General features: G+C 38.9%; 1 protein-coding gene across 1 annotated transcript; it reads right to left on the bottom strand.

The window, feature by feature from the left end:
- Nucleotides 1-2,477: 2,477 nt before the first annotated feature.
- Nucleotides 2,478-20,422, bottom strand: LOC114365384 (uncharacterized). Its single transcript, XM_028321939.1, has 17 exons — nt 20,241-20,422; nt 19,454-19,670; nt 18,774-18,884; nt 17,946-18,144; nt 15,820-15,996; nt 15,295-15,399; nt 14,715-14,870; nt 14,258-14,314; nt 10,393-10,591; nt 9,720-9,936; nt 9,420-9,530; nt 6,350-6,404; nt 4,816-4,953; nt 4,099-4,278; nt 3,671-3,775; nt 2,864-3,019; nt 2,478-2,540 (listed from the first exon to the last, which is right to left on the bottom strand). The coding sequence occupies exons 1-17, from the start codon at nt 20,383-20,385 to the stop codon at nt 2,490-2,492; spliced, it is 2,379 nt and encodes a 792-aa protein (XP_028177740.1). The 5' UTR covers nt 20,386-20,422; the 3' UTR covers nt 2,478-2,489.
- Nucleotides 20,423-23,349: the final 2,927 nt, after the last annotated feature.

Below are 23,349 nucleotides of genomic sequence, written 5' to 3'. Positions count from 1 at the left end.
ACATAGAGACAGACAGACAGGAAAGCGACTTGTTTTATAAATGTAGTGATAGTGATGATGGTGATCACACAAAACAAATTCAAATTCAATGATTTATTTGGGCTTATTTCACTATTCCCCGTTCAACGTTAAAAATAAAATAGTAATATAACGGGGATTAATGAACTTTTTACTTCATTTATCCCCATTATAAGCTCCAATTAGCGTTAATTGGGGATGTCAATGGGGAATAGTGGAATAAGCCTTTATTTATTTGCCAGAATACAATATCACATGCTTGTTTGCTTTACCTATGCATGCTTTTATCACAAAGCAGATCATAGGTAAAGCTATTAAATTAATGTAGTATGTAACATAAAAGAAAAGAAATAAATACAAAAAACATATGGCACAATCTATATTTCAACAAAGGTCATCTCTGCAATTCTGTAATCGTATGCAATTCCTTATCAATGTATTCAGTTAACACTGAGCCATCTGTAATAGCTACTTAGTAAAGAATTCATTTTACATAAGGTCCATCTCTACATATATCCACGCCGAATAAGTCGAAAGAATTTGCCAATTTCTTTTGAAATTTAGTCCTAAGGTAATCCAGGCGATTATTGTCTCTTAATAAACTTCTTTTATTTTCAATAATGGTTCACTTTTGCTTATAAGTGTCCACATATTATGTATAAACATTTTGCAAATGACCTGTACTAGGTATAAACCCTTACCAATATTATGCTCTAATTCCAAATCACCCTGTATACTGAGTGAGTGAGTAGTGCAGGGTTTCCCATTTTTTTTTTGCCAAGGAACCCTAATTGGTTATACTTTTCCTAGCGGAACCCCCGTACTACTCCGCCCGCACGCCCTGCCCCTCCCTTGTGCGTAAACAAGTCGGTGCGAGCGAACAACGTCGGTCACGAAACGTGGGATAATATTTTTTACGGAACCCTTGCGGCCTTTCCACGGAACCCCAGGGTTCCGCGGACCACCTTTCGGGAACCGCTGGAGTAGTGTATCTTCAGAACGCCTGATTGATTACTTACAAGCATTATTATAGGCATATAGGTACAACGCATTCTATCGCCCGTATTCACAAACATTACTATGAGGTCTCACAGTGCGCGTGGACGCACGAACCAATTACAGAGCTCTATTCAACGCTGTGCGTTCGATTTGCTGCTTCACTTAAGCAAGCATCGTTTGTGAATACGGGTGTAGGTCTTGACCGCACACGGCACACGGCACCAACATCAATTAAAGTCTATATCTGCCCACAAATATCAGCTGCATATCTTTAATCTATGTGCAATATGTTTATCAAATTTTTAGGGTTTTTTGAATAATCTAAATCAATTTATTTTGCGGTCGCATGTACTAAAGTCCATCTAGTAAAATTAATGGAGATGTTGTTGATATTTGAGGGCAAATATTTAGTGGAGACTGATTTATTCATTTGTTGTGACGTATGTATCTTGTTTTAAATTCCCATTTTCCATAATGTATTTACTTATTAAGCAAACCATGATAACTACGATCAGAGATGCTCACCATGCCATCTATACTAATATTATAAATGCGAAAGTAACTCTGTCTGTCTGTCTGTCTGTCTCGCTTTCACGCCTAAACCACTGAACCGATTTTGATGAAATTTGGCATGGAGATAGTTTGAGTCCCATGTCCTAGGGATAGTTTATTTCCCGGTTTTTGACACAGGGACGCGCGCGATTAAATTTTTTGTGACAGACAAAATTCCAAGCGGGCGAAGCCGCGGGCGGAAAGCTAGTTTCCTAAGACAAAAAACATATTTTATTCGTTCTCCTATCGCAGTCGGGTAAAAAAATGCTCATTCAAAGTTATTTGTAACATAAACACATAAAACAAGGAAATAATTTTAACACAACATGTTGATATTATTTTATTGTGCTCTTTAATCTACATAAAGCTACCTACTGTTATAAAATAATAAAATCATGATAGCTATTAGGTTTCTACAGATTTTCTGATAGACTTTGATAATCAATATTTATAATTGGATTAAATTTTTCATGTAAATACCTAGGTATCTGTTAAAATTTAAAAAGCATCTCTATTTGTTTCGTTGCGACTTGTGACATATTATTTTGATCATCATCATCATCATCATTTCAACCATAGGACGTCCACTGCTGAACATAGGCCTCCCCTAATGCTTTCCACGTTGATCGATTGGTAGCAGCCTGCATCCAGCGCTTCCCTGCTACCTTTACGATGTCGTCAGTCCACCTTGTAGGTGGACGTCTCACGCTGCGCCTTCCGGTACGCGGCCTCCATTCCAGAACCTTGCTGACCCATCGGCCGTCAGTTCTGCGTACTATGTGCCCTGCCCATTGGCACTTCAGCTTGCTAATCCCTCGGGCTATGTCAGCGACTTTACTACTGTTATTTTGATGCGAATGTGCAAATCTTTTTTTTTTATTAAAACTACTGACGCAATACTTATTTTCTGAAAATTTTATTCAATCTTCTCTTTGGAGCACCGTGAATAAAGTGTATGATGTTTTGATTATCTGAAATAAAAATAACATTATTTCAAGAATGTACCAATTGCCAAGATTTTTGGATTATTGCTATGCTACCAACAAGCTGCCGGGCTGAAAGCGGGTTTGGTGTAGGTAGAATCATAACATCATCATCACCATCATCTCAGCCATAGGACGTCCACTGCTGAACATAGGCCTTCCCCAATGCTTTCCATGTTGCCCCGTTGGCAGTGGCCTGCGCCCAGCGCCTTCCTGCTACCTTTATGATGTCGTTGGTTCACCTTGCGCAGCGTGGAACATCCACCCACAAGATTCATAACGCTGAATAATATTTCTCTTTTACAACTCACAGCCATAAAAGTGTTCAAAGAGAGAGTAGTGAAGCCCCCCGCTGTGACCTTGATGACCCGTTGCGAGCGGACCATCAGTACCAGCAGGTCCCTCCTCAGAGGTGCCGACATCTCATACCAGAGGGACTCGTATACCGCATCCCCCACTTGACTGCTCTGCAATGTAAACTCAACTTTAGGTTGGTTTTAGAGTCACGCTGAAGAACGCTGGCCGTTCAGCGCTGGTAGCCGAATTGTATGAAGCGTCGGCGCCGAGCGGTCAGCGTCACTCAGGAACGTTCCCTTCAATTACATACATATTGATCTGTCAGCGCCGACGATCAGCGTGCAGTCAGCGCGACTCTAAAACCAGCCTTAAGAATTTGTCATAAGGGCGCACTTTTATTTATTAGACTACCAACAAAACAGATACAACAAAATGAGTTATTACAACTAAAAAGGCTAAAGAACTAAGGCTGGGTTGCACTACTTGCACCATCCTACTATAAAAAATCAAGAGTGTCAAACTCTATACAAAAATCTCCGGTTATGATTAAAGTTACAGTTAAAGTAAGGTGATGCAAGTCAGCCTAAGTGTTGTCTTAAGGAGAGTCCCACATAACCCACTGGCCGTCCCCATCGACCAGTGGCTACGCGCAAAGCATTTACCGGCGTTAAAAAAAAGTGTAGTCTTAATTAAAGGCTGCACAATGCATGCCTAACGGCATGCATTGTGGCCAGTTTAATAACAGAAATAAAAAAATATAAAATAAAAACTTTGTAGGTCCTATCCTAGGTCTGGGCCTAAGAATTAAATTGTAGCTTTACCACAGTCGAGAGCTCGTGGGCCTGGTAACAGTAGAGGAAGACCTGCATCAACATGCACATGAAGTATGTGGTCATTCCCAAGATGGTCATCACGTTACTGGATACCTACAAATAAATACACGAGATTATAAACCTTGTTCGTTTTATTGTTCCGTCCTTTTTATTATTACTTCAAGACAACATTTACATATGGTCGACTGATCCTAAGAAGAAGTGGCGAAAGAAAAAAAGAAACTCCAAATAAAATGAGGGCGTGCATTGACGCCCTAAAAATAACACAAGATAGCTTCATCATCATCAACAGCCCTATATACAGTCCACTGCTGGTCTATGAGCCTCCTCCATTATAGTGGCGGGTTTTGCCATAATCCCCAAGCTTGGCAGGTGGGTTGGAGATTTAGTTTAGATTAGCATTCAAAAAAACTCACAAAAGCCAACTGGTACGCCGTTACGCAGATGATGACCAAGGACACGGAGAACTGCGCCAAGATGGAGGTGGAGAAGTACTGCTGGAGCAGACCAGCCACCTGCAGAACGGACCGGTGCTGCTGCACGCAGCGCTGAAGCTCTTCTCTGATGGCCCGCTCCTGCTCTGCCTCGAACATGTTCTGGAAAATATATCTAGATTATTCAAAAGTATATTTCTGAGAGCATCGCGCACATCACATCGTTCGTTTGTTTCAGCTACATGTCCTGCTCTGCGCCATCCGTGTCCATGCTCACATTCACAGTGGCGAAAAAGCACACTGCTGTCACTCATTGCAAAACATATTTTGACCTCGTTTCCACTCTACGTAATCAGCGGATTTGCAGAGTAAGCCTAAACTGCCGAAAAGGCTAGCAGGCTATGCAGTTTTTAAGTAGCTATTTACATTTTGCAGGACCCGGCAAGAATGCCGAGCTCAGCATAACTTTCGAGGCGTTTTCAGCAGAACGTTCGGACCATTGTAATGTGAACGAACTCGCGCCAGTATCCGTGCCACTTGCTCACAATACCTTTACCTCGCTAGTCATTTCGGCGTTCAGATGAGAACTAGTCTCCAGTTTTTGTCGGATCCGATTTTATGTGAACCCCAGGATTGGGTGCCAGTTCCCAAAAATCCGCCAACCCAGCAAGTGTGGTAATAAAGCATCATCTCTCCTACCGTGACCAGCATATCGCCTCCCAGCATCCTCAGCGCAGCGGCCAGCAGCCGCAGCCGACACGTGCACTGCGCCATCATCGAGATCACCACCGTATCCAGGCTCACGTTCACAGACGCGCCCAGTAACACCGCTGACACCTAGCAAAATATAAAAAAATTAAAATATTTATTGCCTGATCAACTATGTAGGGGAAGCCCGGGCAGCACGGGTACCTTAAGAAAAGTGGCAAAAAAAACACATAAATATGCAATCAACAACAGTCTATTAATTAATAATTTATATCTTAGGTCTACAATAATTACAATCATCTTTGGAATTGTAAAGAATAAACTTAGAAACTTAAACAAATTCTACAATAAAAATGTCATTAAAAAAAAGTTCCAATTATCCATTTTGCCCGACCCCCCTGGGCAAAACGGATATGTACAGTAATAACTGCTTTAATCATTACAATCATCACAATAATAACTGCCTATGCCTGAATATAAGGTACAATCCTCGTGTGCCCACTTCTTGCATTGATTGCACTCTATCCAATCCTCGGTAGGTGGTTCAGTGTATTCTTCTGAGCACACAACATAAATATTTTGTTTTCTCCATCTGATTTTTGTTTTTGGTCATTTTTCCTCTTGACAAGTCTTGTTTGGAAGTTCTTATTTTCAGATGTGTGGTTTTGTTAGGGCCTGCTAATTCAGTTATGGCTGTCTTTACCTATCCGTTCTGCCCATATCCATCTTGCCCAAAGCACCAATATTTAAAAGTTTTATACCCACTCGTTAAATTTCTACCGGTGAAAAAAAGCAACACACACAAATAAACTTAATTTAACATGCAATCAACTAAACAGAGTCTATAAGTCAACACTTAATACGTAATACAAGAAATCAACACACATACCTTGCCAAAAATCGTAAGAAAACAGACAAAAACTTTTGATTTCGAATTGACAAAAAGTTCACGCACGTATTGTTTTGGTGGAACTATCATGGGCGTGGCTGTGTTGCTGTTTTACAGACCCGCAAACGTCCAGTAGCGCCATGTGTTGTAGGTTTTTAGTAAAATCGAGTATTCGTCTTACCCATATGCTTCTTGCCCGGGCTTCCCCTAGTACAAACTAAAAGACAGACCTCCACACTAGGCATTGCCTGTCCTGTGGAGGAAGGCATCACAATTTACAGGTAGTATTTTAGTACGGCTAAGCAGAAGTGTAATTATAATGTTTTACTGGACTCAAATCAAATTCAAATCGATTTACATGTCTCCTTATCTTATCATTTCCTTCGTCTTAACTGCGTACCTATACTTCTCAATTCCTTCGTTTCAACCAAAGGACATCTACTTCTGGACAAAGGCCTCCCCAAGAATGTTGCGTTGCGGTTATGGTATTATTATTATACATAAATACATACGGGACTTATCCCACCACACTTCCCCACCACTACAACTCCTGTATAGCTTGGCCTCCAATATAATTCACTGGTTGGGTGAAACCAGTGAAAGTTGAATTTATTGATACGCTCTAGAAGCACGAACCTGGTGCAGGTATGTGAGCTCGTAACCTGGCGAGGAGGTAGTATTATACGGATACCTGAAAATAACAATTCAATTAACCTGTATGTACAGTCGCGGAATGAAAAGGTTCGTCACCTTAGTGTCGGTTTTCGCTTGCACTAGGTACTGTATGAGTCAGACCTGCCAACATAACAGTGCAAGAAAACAGTGCTGCTAACATTTAAATAAATATGACGTTTGCTAACGAATAAGGTTTTGCTTGTTTATTTTTCTATCCCATCAGTGCAATGCAATGATGACATTGACCAATCGACAATAGTTTTTTTTATTTAATAGAAATAATAATGGCAGGTTGAACCAACAAGAAGGTTTTAGTTTATCAATCATAATAATCTTCTTGACAAGATAAATCGTCAAACAACTTTGATCTGAATAATTTTGAACTTTACTGACGAACAGTTAAAGATTATTTTTTCTAACTCGAGATTATTCTGTAACATAGTTTCAAAAGGTAATTAATGTGCTCGCGATTCGTTGAAGGAATCAATTTGAAAACTGACGAACCTTTTCATTCCGTGACTGTACGTACAACCCGGTCGAGTTAAGTGCGCACCTGGCAGCCGTGACGTCACATCGACGCATTCGAGTAAGTGGGAGGGAGAGTCGTATTCTTTTTTTTTATGTGACAGGGGGCAAACGAGCAGACGGATCACCTGATGGTAAATGATCCAGCGTGGTACGCAGTTAGCTCGACCGGGTTGTAATGGAGTAAAAACATAAAATATTAACCCCCTTACTAATAAAAAGTTACACAGGTGTTGATCACTGTTTTAAAATGACATTTCCATACTAAACGTCACTTTAAAACACTGATCAACGAGCGTGTAAGTTTTATTAGTAAGGGGGTAAGTATTTTACCCAACAGTCGAGCGCACATCAAACTATAATGTTTTCCACAATATAGCATCTATCATAACTGCATAAGATTAGAGGTCTAGCGCTAATCTTCCTTTCCTTTCTGTTATGTTATTTGTTTGGTGTGTAATAAAGTGTATTATTAATCTTAGTCAGTGCCTGAGGTAGGAGAGCGGCACGAACGGGTGTTTTTGAGATGTCAAACGTCAGCGAGACTTCAGAGGTGGAATTGTGTAAAGCAATCGCTAATCGTAATCATTTGACAGTTCATAACGTATGATAAAGTCAGCTAAACAAAGCGTTTGACAGAATAATCGTACGTTATGAGCTGTCAAATGATTACGATTGCTTTACACAATTCCACCTCTGATATGCTTCAGATTTGTATGCTCTGTCACATCATAATATGTCAATGTCACCCCTCCCGTACCGTTTCCATACCTCAGGCACTGACTGAGTTAATTGGCTAGACATATACACTCAACATCAAGTAAACCGCACCTTCCGCGACGCGAACTTTAAAGATTTTCTTCTGACACAATCATGGTACCCCAACAATATTGGTGTTATTTGAAAGCCTGTGGCGACATCTACGATACGCCACTACAAACGTGTACCAACAGATGGCGTTGTTACGACTGCACATGGCACACTCCGCCGCTCATACAAACCTGCATCGCGGTGACAGAGTTTTCTACCCTGCCAAGTAAATATAGACAAACCAAGATGGTGTAAATCGGACCTTGGTCCCCGAGCATAACACCCGCTCGGAAGAAAGCACTAACATCTAGCTTCCTTGTCTGGAACTGGTCGCCGACTTTCGTTTCTTCACATGACTGCCCGCCGACACAACATTTCGTATATCGCCGCTTCGCCAACAGAACCTTTCACCAGCGTACGATTCGTCGACAGCACAGTTCGTCATTAGATATTTCGCCTACGAACGATTCACTAAGCCGATACTTCGTCAATTAGGTAACTAATCATATTAGAATTATTCAAGTAAAGTTAGGTACTTTCGGATTTATGAAAATTAGCATTAGGGAAATACACATAATAAAACTTTTAATAGTCGATGAAAATAGAAAAAAATAAAAGAAAATAGGAAAAAACATTATGATTTAATGTAATACAAACTTAAATAAGCAATACTTTTGTAATGTAACAATCGTCAAAATCTATATTAATTAATTAAAAAAATCATGGTGAACCAAAATACGCTTTCCGCCCGCGGTTTCGCCTGCGTGGAATTTTGTCTGTCATAGAAAAACTTTATCGCGCGCGTCCTTGTTTCAAAAATACCGGGATAAAAACTATCCTATGTCCTTTCTCGGTACTAAAACTATCTCTATGCCAAATTTCATCAAAATCGGTTCAGTGGTTTAGGCGTGAAAGCAAGACAGACAGACAGACAGAGTTACTTTCGCATTTTTAATAATAGTATTAGTATAGTAAATACGAGTATTGCAATTATCAATTTATGTATAAAGTTTTTATTAAATTTGTAAATTTAAATAAGAAAAAAAAAACAAGTTTGATATGAATAAATCCGAAAGTAACTTTATTTGAATAGTTCTAAGATGAATAGTTAATTGACGAAGTATCGATTTAGTGAATTGTTCTTAGGCGAAATATCTAATGACGAACTGTGCTGTCGACGAATCGTACGCTGGTGAAAGGTTCTGTTGGCGAAGCGGCGATATACGAAATGTTGAGTCGGCGGGCAGTCATGTGAAGAAACGAATGTCGGCGACCAGTTCCAGACTCTAAATGATTAACATATACCATAAATGTGACTTGAAAATAGACCTCACTTTGGGCTTACCTCTGGGATCAATTAGACCAATTTTTATGGTTGTAAAACCAAATAAAGATCTCATGTGTCCTCTTTAACAGATGGATAAGCGATTAATCCCAACTTAACAGTTTTATAGTCATAAAAAATGGCTATAGCGTAACTACCTATTTTTTGAAGAAGTGACTCTGGATCCTTGGAAAGACACATTTTTGGGGTAAAAAAAGTTTAGAACTAGGCTTTCAAATGGTACCAATGTTGGTGGGAAGTGGGGATGCATACGTTTGAAAGTGCTTGTCGCGGGAGGTGCGATTTATTTGATGCCGAGTGTAGCTACTTAGCTTGATGTGCTGTCGATTGTTTTATGTATTGACTATTTACCAAGCTCGCGTAGGTAGCTCGCCCTTTTCAGGACTGATGGCCCAACCAAAGACGGAAATATTGGCCAGGAATGTGTAGATTGAGAATAGCAGAAAGGACTTACGAATACCGCTGAAAGGAATATTAGTCTTATTAGAAAAATTGTTCAAAATACCCGTAAACTCTGCATGTGTTTACATTTAGCAAAACTACCTTTAAGCACCGCAAACAAAAGCGGAGTATCTAGGTTATTTATTAACTAAATTGCATTATTGGCTGTCCCTGAAATTGGGACAGTCGACATTTAATTCTTAAGTCTACCTTTTCACTATCTCATGTCCCCAAGATGTATCCACAGCACGCAGCACCTGATCACAGTCTTCAATGATAGCTCTCACTTCTTCCCTCTTCCACAATATGTTGAACATCTTCAGGCCAAAAGAGATGTTTGTGAAGAGGAGGAAGGATGAGCTGGTCATCAGGGATACGTCTCCCCAGACATGTAATAGGTCCACGAATTGCACTATGATGGATATTCCTGGATAATTAAATGGTTTTACAAATCGTTAAAAGAAGTAGATTATACAATTAGATTTAATTTAGCCCTATAAGCGCATTTAGTTCGGTATACTATAAAATAATCGCATATTTACTATTAAAATCAAAGTAAGTGAACTGACAGCGTGTATTTCCGATGTTATTTGATGAGGTGCAGTCATTATTTGATATCTATCATCAAAAGTAAACGGAAAGACAAATCTGTCCCGTATCTAAATTACACAGGTACCCACCTACGAGGCTACGAGTACATGTTTGAAAAAAGTATTCAGCTTTGTTTGATAGAGCATTCGCGGTTACGTAAATACCAGTTTTGTTTGCTTGCTCTTGCAATGACACATGCTACGACAGTTAATAGTGCTACGGCAGCTAACTGTGCTACGACAATTTAAAGTGCTACGGCAGTTTACAGTGCTACGAAAATCGGACATCTTACCAGCCATAAACATGAACGTCAGAAAAGGATAACAATAGCTCAAAATATTCGTGACTTCTTTCTGCCTCGTCCAAAAACCAGTGTACAGTAGAATGGTTAAGGATATTTTCAAATCTGTGTACACATTGACGACAAAGAACTTCATTTTTGTGTTCTGTTTGGAACCCTCAGTGTTATCATTAGCGAGGATGACGCAGAACTGACGATTTCAGCGTGTAATTAGTTACCGTGCGATTGGTTTTAGGGAGTGTTCACAGTAATATAAAGATTTCAGATGGATGGATTCCGCTCAGAAGCTATAATTTGTTAGTTTCTTGTTGTTCTCAGCTGAGAACTGATGGTGAGCTCATCATCTATTGTTAAATTGAATTTTGTTATTAATAAGTTCCCTATTTTTATGACTGCCAAACGTTGAAAATAATTTGGTATATTAATCCAGTTCAACACGAAAATTTCAATACTTAATTATAATATATTCAATAATATTCATTCAATTAGTGAAGAAATAAATTAAAAATAAACATACTTAAAAGATAATATTATTAAAATACTACATAATTATATGTGTAAACTATTCGTCAATAACTCTAGCTATGTGTAAGCTAGTGGTAACTTATTGTGGTCCAAAACTTAAAACCTTTACGCTCACAGCGAGGAAAAAATACACACAAAACTTTTATGTGCCCTACCTTTACGCTAATTTTATGTTAAACTGTTAATTGGTACAATCCAAGCAATACATTAATTAAGTTGTCCTATTGATTGTCATTTGTCAATACAGAGTACTAATTGCTGACATTTGTAAATGACATGTTAATGAAAGGGAAACGTTTCGAGAAGCCTTGGGAAATAAACGACTGAGTGCCTAATTTCTGTTAGGTATTAATGTAGTTGTCCATAAGTGCCAAAATACTGGTCAAAATTGAATAAAATATTTTTAATTTTGTGTCAGGTAAACTACGATAAACTACAGGTTTTCACAGGTCACTTGCTAGGTCTCAGATCAACTTTATTGGGTACATAATAAAATAAATAAATAAATAGTAAGATTTGATAATAACTTAACTGAAATTTTATCAAGAAACACCATGCATACATTTGTTAGGTTTTATATTATGTATGTACTCGTAAATCTATATATATAAAAAAAATACTTTTTTAAAAACAAGCTTTATCCTGAAATGCAGTTGTACTAAAACGAAAAAAATAATTGTATGCTTGGTTCAAAGAATTTCAAAAGCTTGTATCGCGCATGGAATTTATTCCTCTTTTTTTTCTGTTTGCGCTACAAGCTTTCAAAATTCTTTGAACCAAGCATACAATTATTTTTTTCGTTTTAGTACAACTGCATTTCAGGATAAAGCTTGTTTTTAAAAAAGTATTTTTTTATTATAATTTTATTTTACACTTTTTAGTTGTATCTCAATCTCTAGGTCATTATTAAGCACCAAAGTGCTCGAGAAGTCGAATCCAACGAGCCCAAACTCGATAAGATTCCGCCGTTTCGTTTAGGAGTTCCCATGGCCACCTCCTGACTCCATCATCAGGACCCTGGACATCATCTAGCACCCATTCTTTTTTCATTGTACGTCAATGACATCCCCAAATATCCGAATACGGATTTAGCCCTCTTTGCGGACGACACCGCACTCTACAAGTCCGGACGTAATCGGAATTACGTCATCTTGGCGCTCCAACGCGCAGTCACACAATTAGGCGAATGGTTCAGAAAGTGGCGTATCGAGGTAAATCCCGAAAAAAGTGCAGCAATGTACTTTTCTAGGGCTTTGTCTGCGAAACGTCCTCCGGTTCGCACTCGTCCTAATGTCCCCACCCATCTCACCTTATTTGACCAAACTATTCCTTGAAGAGTGAGGCCAAGTACTTAGGTGTCACCCTCGACCAGAGATTATCGTTCGCTCCGCACCTCAGACGCGTCTTGAGCCGTTGCGAACCACTACACCCACCGACTCTACCACCTAGTTGGAAGGAAAAGTAAATTGTCACTTAGAAATAAGTTGACAATTTACAAAACCTGCATCCGTCCAGTGTTGACTTACGCCAGTCCGGTGTTTGCTCACACTTCCTGCACAGTCCTTAAGAAATTCCAGACCCTCCAAAACAAATTCTTACGCCGAGCCGCGGATGCCCCGTGGTTCGTGCGTAACACGAATCTCCATTGAGATTTCGAGATCCCATCGATTGATCACTTTATGAAAGAAGCCTCTCGCCGCTACTTTGATAAAGCGATCAACCACAAGAACCCTCTTATCGTTAGCGCCGCCACGTACACACCACAGAAAGATGTCGCTGCCCAATACCGACGACCTAGGCATGTCCTAGACGACCCGGACGATCCTATTACCGAATTTCTGAACACGTCAGACATCACTGCCTTAAGCACGCCAACTACTCCACAACACAGTAGCTCGTTACACCGTACTCGCCGGCGAGTACGAGGCCCTGCATTTCATTTCGGACGGTACAGACATGTACCGGGCCGGTTCTCCCCAATCCGTCCCCCGGACACGGCCTGAGCCGAGGTCCGAGCCTAGCGTGGCGCCCTCAGGCTGCGTCCGTAGTCCCCCTCGATCGGGCCCACTAGAGTGAGCCCACCGTAGGCTGGACTTTGGTCCAACACCGCGGTGGGCAACCCTCTAGTTGGGTTCGCCACTGATCGGGCGCCTTATGCGCTCGATACGGCCCGATCGCGAACGTCGGTATGCGCACCGACGATCGCCAAACGGCTAGAGTACCTTCTGTACTCGGCAATCTGCCCGGTGAAGCTGGAAAAGCTCGTCAAGCTACCAGCGCGCGTCCCTTAAAAAAAATCATCTAGCACTAAACTGCTCGAAAAGAAAGATCCAACGAACCCAAACTCGATGACTTTCTGCCGTTTCGTTTAGGAGTTCCTATGGCCACCTCCCTAATCCATCATCAGGACCCTGGACATCATCTAGCACTAAACTGCTCGAAAAGACAAAGCCAACGAACCCAAACTCGATGAGTTTCTGCCGTTTCGTTTAGGAGTTCCTATGGCCACCTCCCTAATTCATCATCAGGACCCTGGACATCATCTAGTACTAAACTGCTCGAAAAGACAAATCCAACGAACCCAAACTCGATGCGATTCCGCCGTTTCGCTTAGGAGTTCCTATGACCACCTCCTGACTCCATCATCAGGACCCTGGACATCATATAGCACTAAACTGCTCGAAAAGAAAAATCCAACGAACCCAAACTCGATGAGTTTCTGCCGTTTCGTTTAGGAGTTCCTATGGTCACCTCCCTAATCCATCATCAGGACCCTGGACATCATCTAGCACTAAACTGCTCTAAAAGACAAATCCAACGATCCCAAACTCGATGCGATTCAGCCGTTTCGTTTAGGAGTTCCTATGGCCACCTCCTGACTCCATCATCAGACCAGCTCAATGGTACCATAAAATTGCATTGTCATCGTACTTACATAAGTATACCAAATTTCAGCTCAATCGGTTGAGGAGAAGTGGTCTTAAATTCAGTTGCAAGATTTGTCCCACACATACTAACAAGTGAAGTCAATATAAAGCTTGTAAAAATGAAACCCGTTTTCCGTTGTCACGACATAACATGAAAACGGCTTGACCGATTTGGCTGATTTTTTTTTTGTAGTTTTCTAATACTCTGTACAAGGTTTTTACGGAAAAATATAAAAGAAAATCTCTACGCTAAGGCGGTACGAAGTTCGCCGGGTCAGCTAGTTAAAAATAAATATGTTAATATCCTTGTACATTATGCCAAACTAAGCAAAGCTTGCACTATTATTGTGTGGACTATGCATTTTCCTACTCAAAACTACTTGTAACATAAAGGAGTTATTTTATTTTTTCCCTTCCACTTGCTGCAGCAGTGTAAATAAGGAATACGATGCTTTTATTATCTGAAACAAAGAAAATAATTTGATAATTTCACTGTCGATAAAGATGCAAATATAAACAACGTTCCCTAATCAGCGAATTAAGATTACGAACTTTTCTCACTGAATAACTCGATGGTCTTTTAATTTAAAAAAACATTGACGTTTCGATAGCGAAGACTCATTTATTAATTTTATTACAATAAAGAACGCTATTTAAGTTCCCCACTACATGTCTAGCGCATTTATAACTTAAAAGGAGATTTCTGTGACGTCACACTTCAGCGAGACTTCAGCTGGGTTTCAAACTACTATGCTCTGTCATAATATTTCACCTCTCCCGTGCCGCTCGCACACCTCAGGCACTGACTCAATTACATATGTGTTACACCTATAGTATGTAAATAATACAATAAGTACATACCGCCATAAAAGAAGCCAGCGACAGCGTAGTGAAGCCTCCAGCGGTAATCTTGCTGATGCGCCGCGAGCGGATCATGACGATCAGCAGCGATCGCCGAAGCGATATCGACATCAGGTACCACGGGCACTCGTACGCTGAACCGGCTATCATAGCACTCTGCGAGAAGTAAATAATGATAGAGTTGACCGAGTTATTTCATCGATGTCCTTACTGAGATATCTAACGGTAGTTAAAGAATCACTATTTTGTTTATGACCTACACTGAACTGTTCCACCAAACTCATTGATAGGAAGGCGCCACCATCGTTCAACTACATAGTTTCCAACATAGCAAAAATCGGAACCAGCGATCCGGTATCGACGGTGGTGCCCCCCTGTCAATGTCACTGATACGATTCGTTGTAGTTGGACTGTGCATAAAAAATTTGACTGGCTGAGACTGAAAAATTCTTTGGTTTCAAGGGGCTCATGATCCAGTTTGAATTTCAGGCGATGACACGTTGTAGTAATTTATGTAAAAATAACACTCAATACTCAAAAGTTTATTGCCAAACTGCAATGTACATGTGGTGACACGAACCTCTTCTGAAAGCTGGTTGCCCTGGTAGCAGTACAGGAACACCTGGTACATCATGTTCACCAGATAGGTGCCCATTGACATAAGTCGGACGAGGTTTCCAGTTTGCTGTAACGAAGCACATAAACATTCACATTTATCATATTAGTAGGAGTAGGATAGGAAGAATGAACACCGCTGTCTACTTTGCTCAGCGGTAGAAAAGGTAGCAGGGAATCGCTGGACGCAGGCCGCTACCAATCGATGAACGTGGAAAGCATTGGGGGAGGCCTATGTTCAGCAGTGGACGTCCTATGGCTGAAATGATGATGATGATGAGGAAAGGCAGCGGACCATACGCTGGGGGAGACAAAAGATTGCCCTCAGCCGCAGTAGAAGTCGAAACAGATGCTTTCTCGGTGCAGGCGAGGAGAGCCCCACATAACTCATCGGCTCCCCCGGGCTGGCGAGTATGCAGTTTCATGCATTTTTAGGTCAAAGGAACCTATTTTTTAGGAAGAATGGGTTTAATTCGATCCACATATTTACCGATACAAGCTGGAACGCCGTGACACAAATGATGACCAGCGACACGTTGAACTGCGCAAAGGTTTGCTCGGAGAAGACGTCCTGGATCCGCTTTGCAGCCTCCAGCGCCGCCTGGTGTTCCCTCACGCATGCGCAGAGACGCGCGCGTACTATGGCCTCTTGCTCGGCGGTGTATTGCTGACAATACAGGGTGGAATTTTGTAATGCCATCTGAAGGGAAAGTACTCTTAATACTGTAGATAGAACATTTTACTCAAAGAAAACATTCCTTTATTTTTGAATAGAAATAGAACTGCTATCAAAGATTTTCAAAAATTTGCTTGCTACACTCGGGAATCGAACCAACTAAAATCTGTTAAAAATTACATCCTGTATTTTTATTGCACCGATCGTTAGGGTTAAGTATAAGGATTAAATCTCTCAAATAATTTTGATAAATCAAATGAAAGGAAAACCATGAAATCTTAAATTATTGTAATTATTTACAGAAAATTGTATGGTATCTTATCAGAAAATCTTTGAAGGCAGTTCTCTTTCTTTTAAAAAATAAAGGAATGTTTTCTTTGAGCAAAATTTTCTATCTGCAGTATTAAAGATACTTTCCCTCCAGATGTATTTACAAAATTCCACCCTGTATACAGTGTGTTTGGGATAGGGCTGGCGATAATTCAAGGGGATGTTGTGATGTCAATTTTATCGACAAAATGCCCCCATAGTGGGCCCTCCTCTTGGAATGGGGGGGCTTAATTTTTCATAAAAATTGTTTGTATTTCTTATGTGCCCGTCTTACAGATAAATAAAAAATTGCATTTGTAAGCCAATAATATGTGTCATTAAAAAAAACACAAAAATGAAAAATAATGACTAAAACTGATGAATTTTAGCTTTTATCAAAGAATTCAGTTTTGACAGGCACGTTTTTGGGGGCATTTTTGTCGATAAAATTGACATTTATAAAAAACATCGCCTTATCGCTAGCCCTATCCCAAACACACTGTATAAGCACAGACATAAGTTTTAAGTAACTTAAATACTGGCTATAGATTTCTTTATATCCTAAAGCTGGGTTGCACCATCTACTTTAACTTTGACAAACGTCAAAAATCTGTCAAACTCCATAAAAAACACCGGTTATCGTTATAGTAGTTATGGTCAAAGTTAGGTGGTGCAACTCAGCCCAAGCGATGTGAAGACTATGCAATAAAGCATTGGAAAACTACAATAAGAAGGTTTAAATTAGATACGCATTTATTTTACTTAGGTACTTAATTACACCCGTTTACTTATATTATAATTGAAAAAAAGTGCATTTTATTTTATCATCGAATTAAAAAAATCCTATAAAGTATAGAAAAATATTGTGTCAATAACAATGACCAAAAAATCTAAAAAGCGCCATCTATTAAATGTTGGGAGTACTGACTGCGTTACAAAAACTCGCTACGAGCCTACGAACTTACGACTACGCGAGCTACACCGCTACGAAAGCTCGTAGTTCTCATCCGTAGCCGCTGTCGTAGATGGCAGGATTTGCTGCGAATTCTATCTAATAGTAAGTTATTTATTTTCTTTGTATTAATCAAAATTAGTAATAACGTGTATGTGCAAATAATACGAATAATGAAATTAACTTTTCTCGCAGTGTTTGGTCCAATCGAAGTAAGAACTTGCAAGTAAAACCAGTAACACGTAAAAGCCATAATAACTATGTTATATTACACAATACATGCACGTCTTGAATACAATTGTTTCTGAAAGCTAAAAATGGTCATGGTGGTTATTATAATAATAATAAATAAATGTAAATACCATAGGACATTTTACAATACGCTTCTAGTCCCAAACTAGAAAACAGATTTTTTTTTTGTTATCCACTACGAGGAAGCTCTTGGCCTGTAGCTCACCTGATGGTACGAGTAAGTGACGATCAGGCCGAAGGTGGAAGCGAGCTTCACCCGGAATCCTCAACCACGGAGGAACTGGCTATCTTACCTCTAACTACCGGAACACATCAATGTTGTTAACATTGTTGTTATTTTGTTCTTAAATGCTAATATCGTACCAAAAAAGCTTCATTGTGCGCAACATCTATCTTAATTTCTTCTATCCTATTCAATCTACGTTACCTTCCCAGTAGCATGCAGGTCCTTGCACAGACTCCTCAGTGATAATCCCAGCAGCCTCAGCCGACAGCGACACTGCGCGATCAGTGACGTCACCAGCGAGTCCTTGCATACGTTGAGAAAGGCCGCGACGCATAGCGCTCCGATCTGGTGCATGTAGGTCAACTCGTAGGCTGGAGATTTTGACGTGTTGTATGGGTACCTGGAAGTTATTAAATGATAATAGGTACCTACTTATGCTAAATGAAAACCATTGAGTAGTCTGTTTTAGATTGGGTAGAGGAACATTGCAGGGTTATAAAACTTTAATTAACAAAATAGTTAATCTTTTAAGGAACCTTTTCCACGGAACCATATCCTCATCAGGTTGGTACCAATTTTGAAAGCCTTAATCTACGTATAAGGCTTTCAAAATCGGTAACATTTACAGAAACTCAGATTCAATATCTACTCGTAGATAGGTAAATTGCTTGTCCTAAAAAATTAGGTTATCACTAATTTGTAACCGGGATCGGAGAAATTCAGCTCTTTATCCAATAGACCTCAGAGGTATTCCCAGGACCAGGCTCTGACCTCAAATGTTACAGTCTATTGTTATTAATATTTATCAAATAGACATCATCAATTGATAGGTGTAAATAAGAGTAAGTATAAATCCCGGAATAAATTGCCAGTTTAGACATAATAATAATATTTCCAATAAAGAAACTGTCAATGTGTCAGTTATACCAGGAGTTATTCTGGGATAAAAGTTTGGTCGATTCGGGCCTTAGTGTCAACTACCCAGCAGTGTCAAACAAGAATACCTAAATAAACCGCTTGAATACAAACCAAGCTCTCAGAGGCAGCTGGTTCTTCTCCGCACTGGTTCCCCAGCCGACCATGGTCACCAGCGTCAAGCAGTTGTAGACAATGTGCAGAAATATGGTCTCACGGCTGCAACTGTAGGGACATACAACAATTAGGCTGACCTGCATCCTCTTACTTTACCTTTGATGAACGTCAAAAATCTGTCAAATTCCATACAAAAAGCGTCGGTTATTGTTATTGTTACGGTCAAAATAAGGTGGTGCAACTCAGCCTTAGACAGTAGTAATAAGTAGGTAAATGTTATAAAAGTACTTTTATGATATGCAGAATCTATCGGTATTCAATAATTCAAAATACTCGTACATTAGGGATAGAGGTTTAAAACGTTAACAACTATACTGGCCTGCAAAACGAAGTACTTCACTTTTAAAATTGCAATAAGTATAAAGTTATCTACTTTATAGTAAGTAGAGACAAGATACTTTAGTAATAAAGGACTTGAAATTAATTCAATTTTGTTACAGCTAACATTGCTATAAAACCTATAAACCCTGAAAAACAAGAACAGCATATCGAACTTCAGCATGACGTCACAGTACATAGTGAGCTGTTTAAGCATAGCTATAAAAAAATTAGAGGTATTTCAAATAGAAAAAAAAAAGAATGAAAGAATAGGATTTCTCTAAATAGTGCAGGAATACCTTTTGACAATAGCCTTCGCTTCATCACTGTCCACAGCTCTTAACACATCGTCCGCTCCCCTGATGATGGTCAGGACCTGCTTCCTCCTCCACACCATGAAGAAGATCTTGGTGGCTTGTGCCAGGTTGGTGAAGAGGACAAACGCTACTCCAGTCATGAGGGGAAGGTCGCCCCATATCATACACATGTCCACGGCTTGGATGATAAGGTAGGTCCCTGGATTTGTATAAGGACAAGTTTTATCTAGACTACCTAAATTAATTTTGTTCTAAGTATTTGAACGTTCCTTTGAAATATGTGTATTTTGTGTATGTGTATTGCTGTTGGTGAACCTTTATCAATAAATAAATAAATATGCAGAAAATTTAAATATTTCTAATACACCGTTTAATATCAACATTTGTTAAATTTGTAAATTATATATAACTTGAAAAAATCGAACTGCCTTAGGCGGGAATTGAACCCACATTCGTGTGAGATGCGAGTCTTAACGTTAAAAAATTAAATAGCATTTGTGTACGATATTTGTTAGCTTTTGTGTTGTTACTCAATCAATATTTACATAGAAAGACATGAGATTAAATGAAAGAAACGTTTAAAAATTTATTGTGTTTATCAAACATCTAATAGACGAGTATTTCTGTGAAATAAATTAATTTGAATGAAAAACCAAGGATCAAGATATTAAATATGTTAATTATGTACAGAACAAATACAATTAGGTCATTATCATAGTAAATTACTCAAACGTCATGCGAACAGCATTCAACGAAATCTGCTGCTTACCTAACAAGAACATGAAGCTGAAAAAGCCGTAGCAATCGTACAAAATCCTCTTGTTCCCTCCAAAATGCTCTGGCATCCAGAAACCAACGAGCCTCAGAGCAGTCAGAGACATGCTCACAGAGGTTGTGACGTTTTTTACAATCATTATTGCTTTTACAGAGCTTCAGATTCTCTTTTACCCTTTTGATTGGTTTCGTTGCTGTACTAATGACAGTTAAACTTTCCCAAGGCACTGACCTAGCCTATTCACATATGATGATCCTGTGATCTTGACTACACAGGATTGGTAGAAAAAAAATGGGCATAAGCAGGTCTTTTGCTGGTCCTGCCTTTTACTGACTGTACGAAGAAAGACAGTCACTGGAGAATCAAAGACAAATGAAGCTTAATTCAACCAAATGACGATTTTAGTTCGAATGTTTTAATTGCAGTTTACATTGGCTGTCAACATTTTTTACAGTTACAAAGTTTTAGTTTCTTGAAACAACATTGCCTACATATAAAATGCATGTAATCGTATATTATGCTACAGTTTAGTAGAGTAACACTGTAATAGAAAGAAACTTAATCTACGCTTAGTCTGTCTAATCAAATATCTCTAACTAAACCATGAGTGTCACAAAGTTAATATTTTTCAGTAATTATATCAATGCAAATTTTTGATTCCTTGGTGAAACCAAATATAGAATTTAAGAAAACTTACAGGTTCCCAACCACTGCTTCCTCCGCACTCGATAATTGCCAGTGTTATGTGAAATTACACACACAAATATAATTATGTTATTAGGTTATTACCTTAAACATCGCCTTCGGTTCGACTTCAAATAAACAATTCGCCTTTAGTTCAATAAACACTGAATTTCATATGTGACCTTGAAACATTTTAGGGACCATCATTGAAGACTATACTGGGGTTTAGGTATTCGTTAAATGATATAAATATTTAAAAAATTAACAGTGATAGTTCACATATTTATACAGAATAGTACTGGAAGTAATATTACATCTTTTTAGTATCATTTATTACAACTAAGTTACATAGTAGAGTGTACATGACTGACTTGATATGCTACCGCTCTGTGTACTTCCAGCTTCATACTTTATGCAAATGCACTGCTTCCTTGCAAAACACAACCTTTACGAGTAAAATCAGTTTGAAGTGAACCCACAACTAAGAATAAAACTAATTTTCTTGAAATTGCATTGAAATTCTTGAATTCCTTCTGGCATGTATCTTGATACTCATCGTAATAATTGTATTAGATATGTTTCTCGGTATGTTAAACAGGGTAGTAGATTAACATGTGTATGAGCGATAAGTCGCCCGCATGCCTCGTCAAACCTATCAGATGGGCTCGGCGACTGACCCACACTGACGCTACCATTGTACAATTTAAAGATATAGTCAATAAAAAGTATACCCATCATACTTTTTTTAGAGCATAGTATTGATGAGAAGATATTTCACACTCCTAAGCGTGCCCATTCGTTACGATATATCAGAAGTGTAAAGATGTTTCAACAGCCATGAATTAATAATAAAAGGCAGTATGAGTTGTTAAGTAATAAATAAGCTTTCCTTGTAAGCAATAAGCACAAGAAAATAAGACACAGCTTAGCGCCTACTGAAATTGTTGGTAAATTGCATTTGCATCCAACTAACTTAATTATAGCCCGACCAGGAACATAAAAACCCTCGCCATGTTGCGGAAAATTAATGGTACTAATTTCTTTTAATGGCAACAGTAACTGAAAACTTCATTGACATGTCACCTTGCATGTCAGTCTATTGCTGTCAAAGTGTAAACAAACTTTATTTTAAATGTGCGCAATTGGTTTTGTGAATTAAATTGCTAAAATCTTTTTATAGTCGTGAAAGAAAAGTGGTTCACAATGTGTTAAAGTATTTGTCGAAGAGAAATACTAAGGGTTCGGACAATATTTTCATTGAATAATGTTTCCGACAAAGGTTGTCAAATTGACTGACATGTTTATCGTATAGTACAGTCCACTATGAAAATTAGCTGTGGTTTGTTTCAACTACCTATTTCAAAAAGAATTGTCACTTTCTAAGTGTTGAATTTTATAGAATTGGGAAAGAAGTAGCGAGTTTGAAGCGTTCATGAGCAGACATTGCAGTTGAATATTCAAGTTCTGAATTTGATTATTGATGAATAATAAAATAAATTCTACTAGTTCGATTGATGGTTTCATTTAATTTATTTAAAGCAGATTACCTATAATAATATTTTTTCGTTAATTTATGAAAATATCAAATTAGCCCGTAATCCTGAATCCTGATACATAAAGTTAGCCTATTAATTTAACACAGGTACGACTGTACTCAGTGTTGCACTATCAAATGCAATTGACGAGCCTCTATGCCAGGGTTTTTATGTTCCTGGTCAGGCTATACTATTAAATTTGCTAAGCTTTATTCACCATACGAAAAGCTTATGCCCCGTGATTTTTCGTATATCGTAGTCAAAATAAAAAGTTATTCAACAGAAAAAAAATCGAATTTTAAAAGTTGTGTGGCTCATAATGAAAAGATTATGTTTTTTGGAAGTCTCATGTACACTTAACGCTTGTCAATTTTGCAAATGGACGTAGAGTTTGACTATCGTGAGCGTTCAAAAGCAGTGTTTGCTTAAATGCACTGAATGCGAAATAAAAACAAAGGCCTTTAACTTGCCGCTGCTTTAAGCAGAATAGTATACTGAAAGCTATTAAATCAGGAGGTTGTTAGGTAAGTATTCTCCGTCAATTTAGTTCCATTAAAGCTGCCTAACAAGTGGTTAGCTGCGCCAGCTATACTTTGCTTTCTCAGCTCGCAGTTAGTGATGATCGCGGGCAAAAAGTAGGATGATTGGTCAAATCTGAGAAGATCACAGCTCGGAGGCGTGTCTGCTCCAGGATTTTATTTATTTCAGCCGATATTATAAAGCTTGGTGCAGGTTAAAGGGATTAGGATCACGAATTAGTGACACACCCACTTTTTATGATGAATTAAATGTCACAGATTTGCGTGCTACTTTGGGGTCGCGCGAAGTTGTTCACGTAATCCACGCTCTGATTCCCTTGTACACCAACCTGTTATACCTGAGAT

The sequence above is a fragment of the Ostrinia furnacalis genome, unplaced genomic scaffold, assembly GCF_004193835.3.
Source record: "Ostrinia furnacalis isolate ACB-3 unplaced genomic scaffold, ASM419383v2 OfSCF7586, whole genome shotgun sequence".
In the NCBI taxonomy this organism is placed as follows: Eukaryota; Metazoa; Arthropoda; class Insecta; order Lepidoptera; family Crambidae; genus Ostrinia; species Ostrinia furnacalis.
The sequence above is the reverse complement of the archived record's forward strand: the minus strand, read 5'-3'. Positions and strand labels throughout refer to the sequence as shown.

What these genes read in the sequence shown, in the direction of transcription:
- LOC114365384 (XM_028321939.1), bottom strand. Translation starts at nt 20,385, where the DNA reads ATGATTGTAAAAAACGTCACAACCTCTGTGAGCATGTCTCTGACTGCT. An exon ending in GCAACCAGCTTTCAGAAGAG is followed by an intron (nt 14,871 to 15,294) that starts GTTCGTGTCACC and finishes TACTTCTCGCAG; the next exon opens with AGTGCTATGATAGCCGGTTC. An exon ending in CCCACGAGCTCTCGACTGTG is followed by an intron (nt 3,020 to 3,670) that starts GTAAAGCTACAA and finishes TTTACATTGCAG; the next exon opens with AGCAGTCAAGTGGGGGATGC.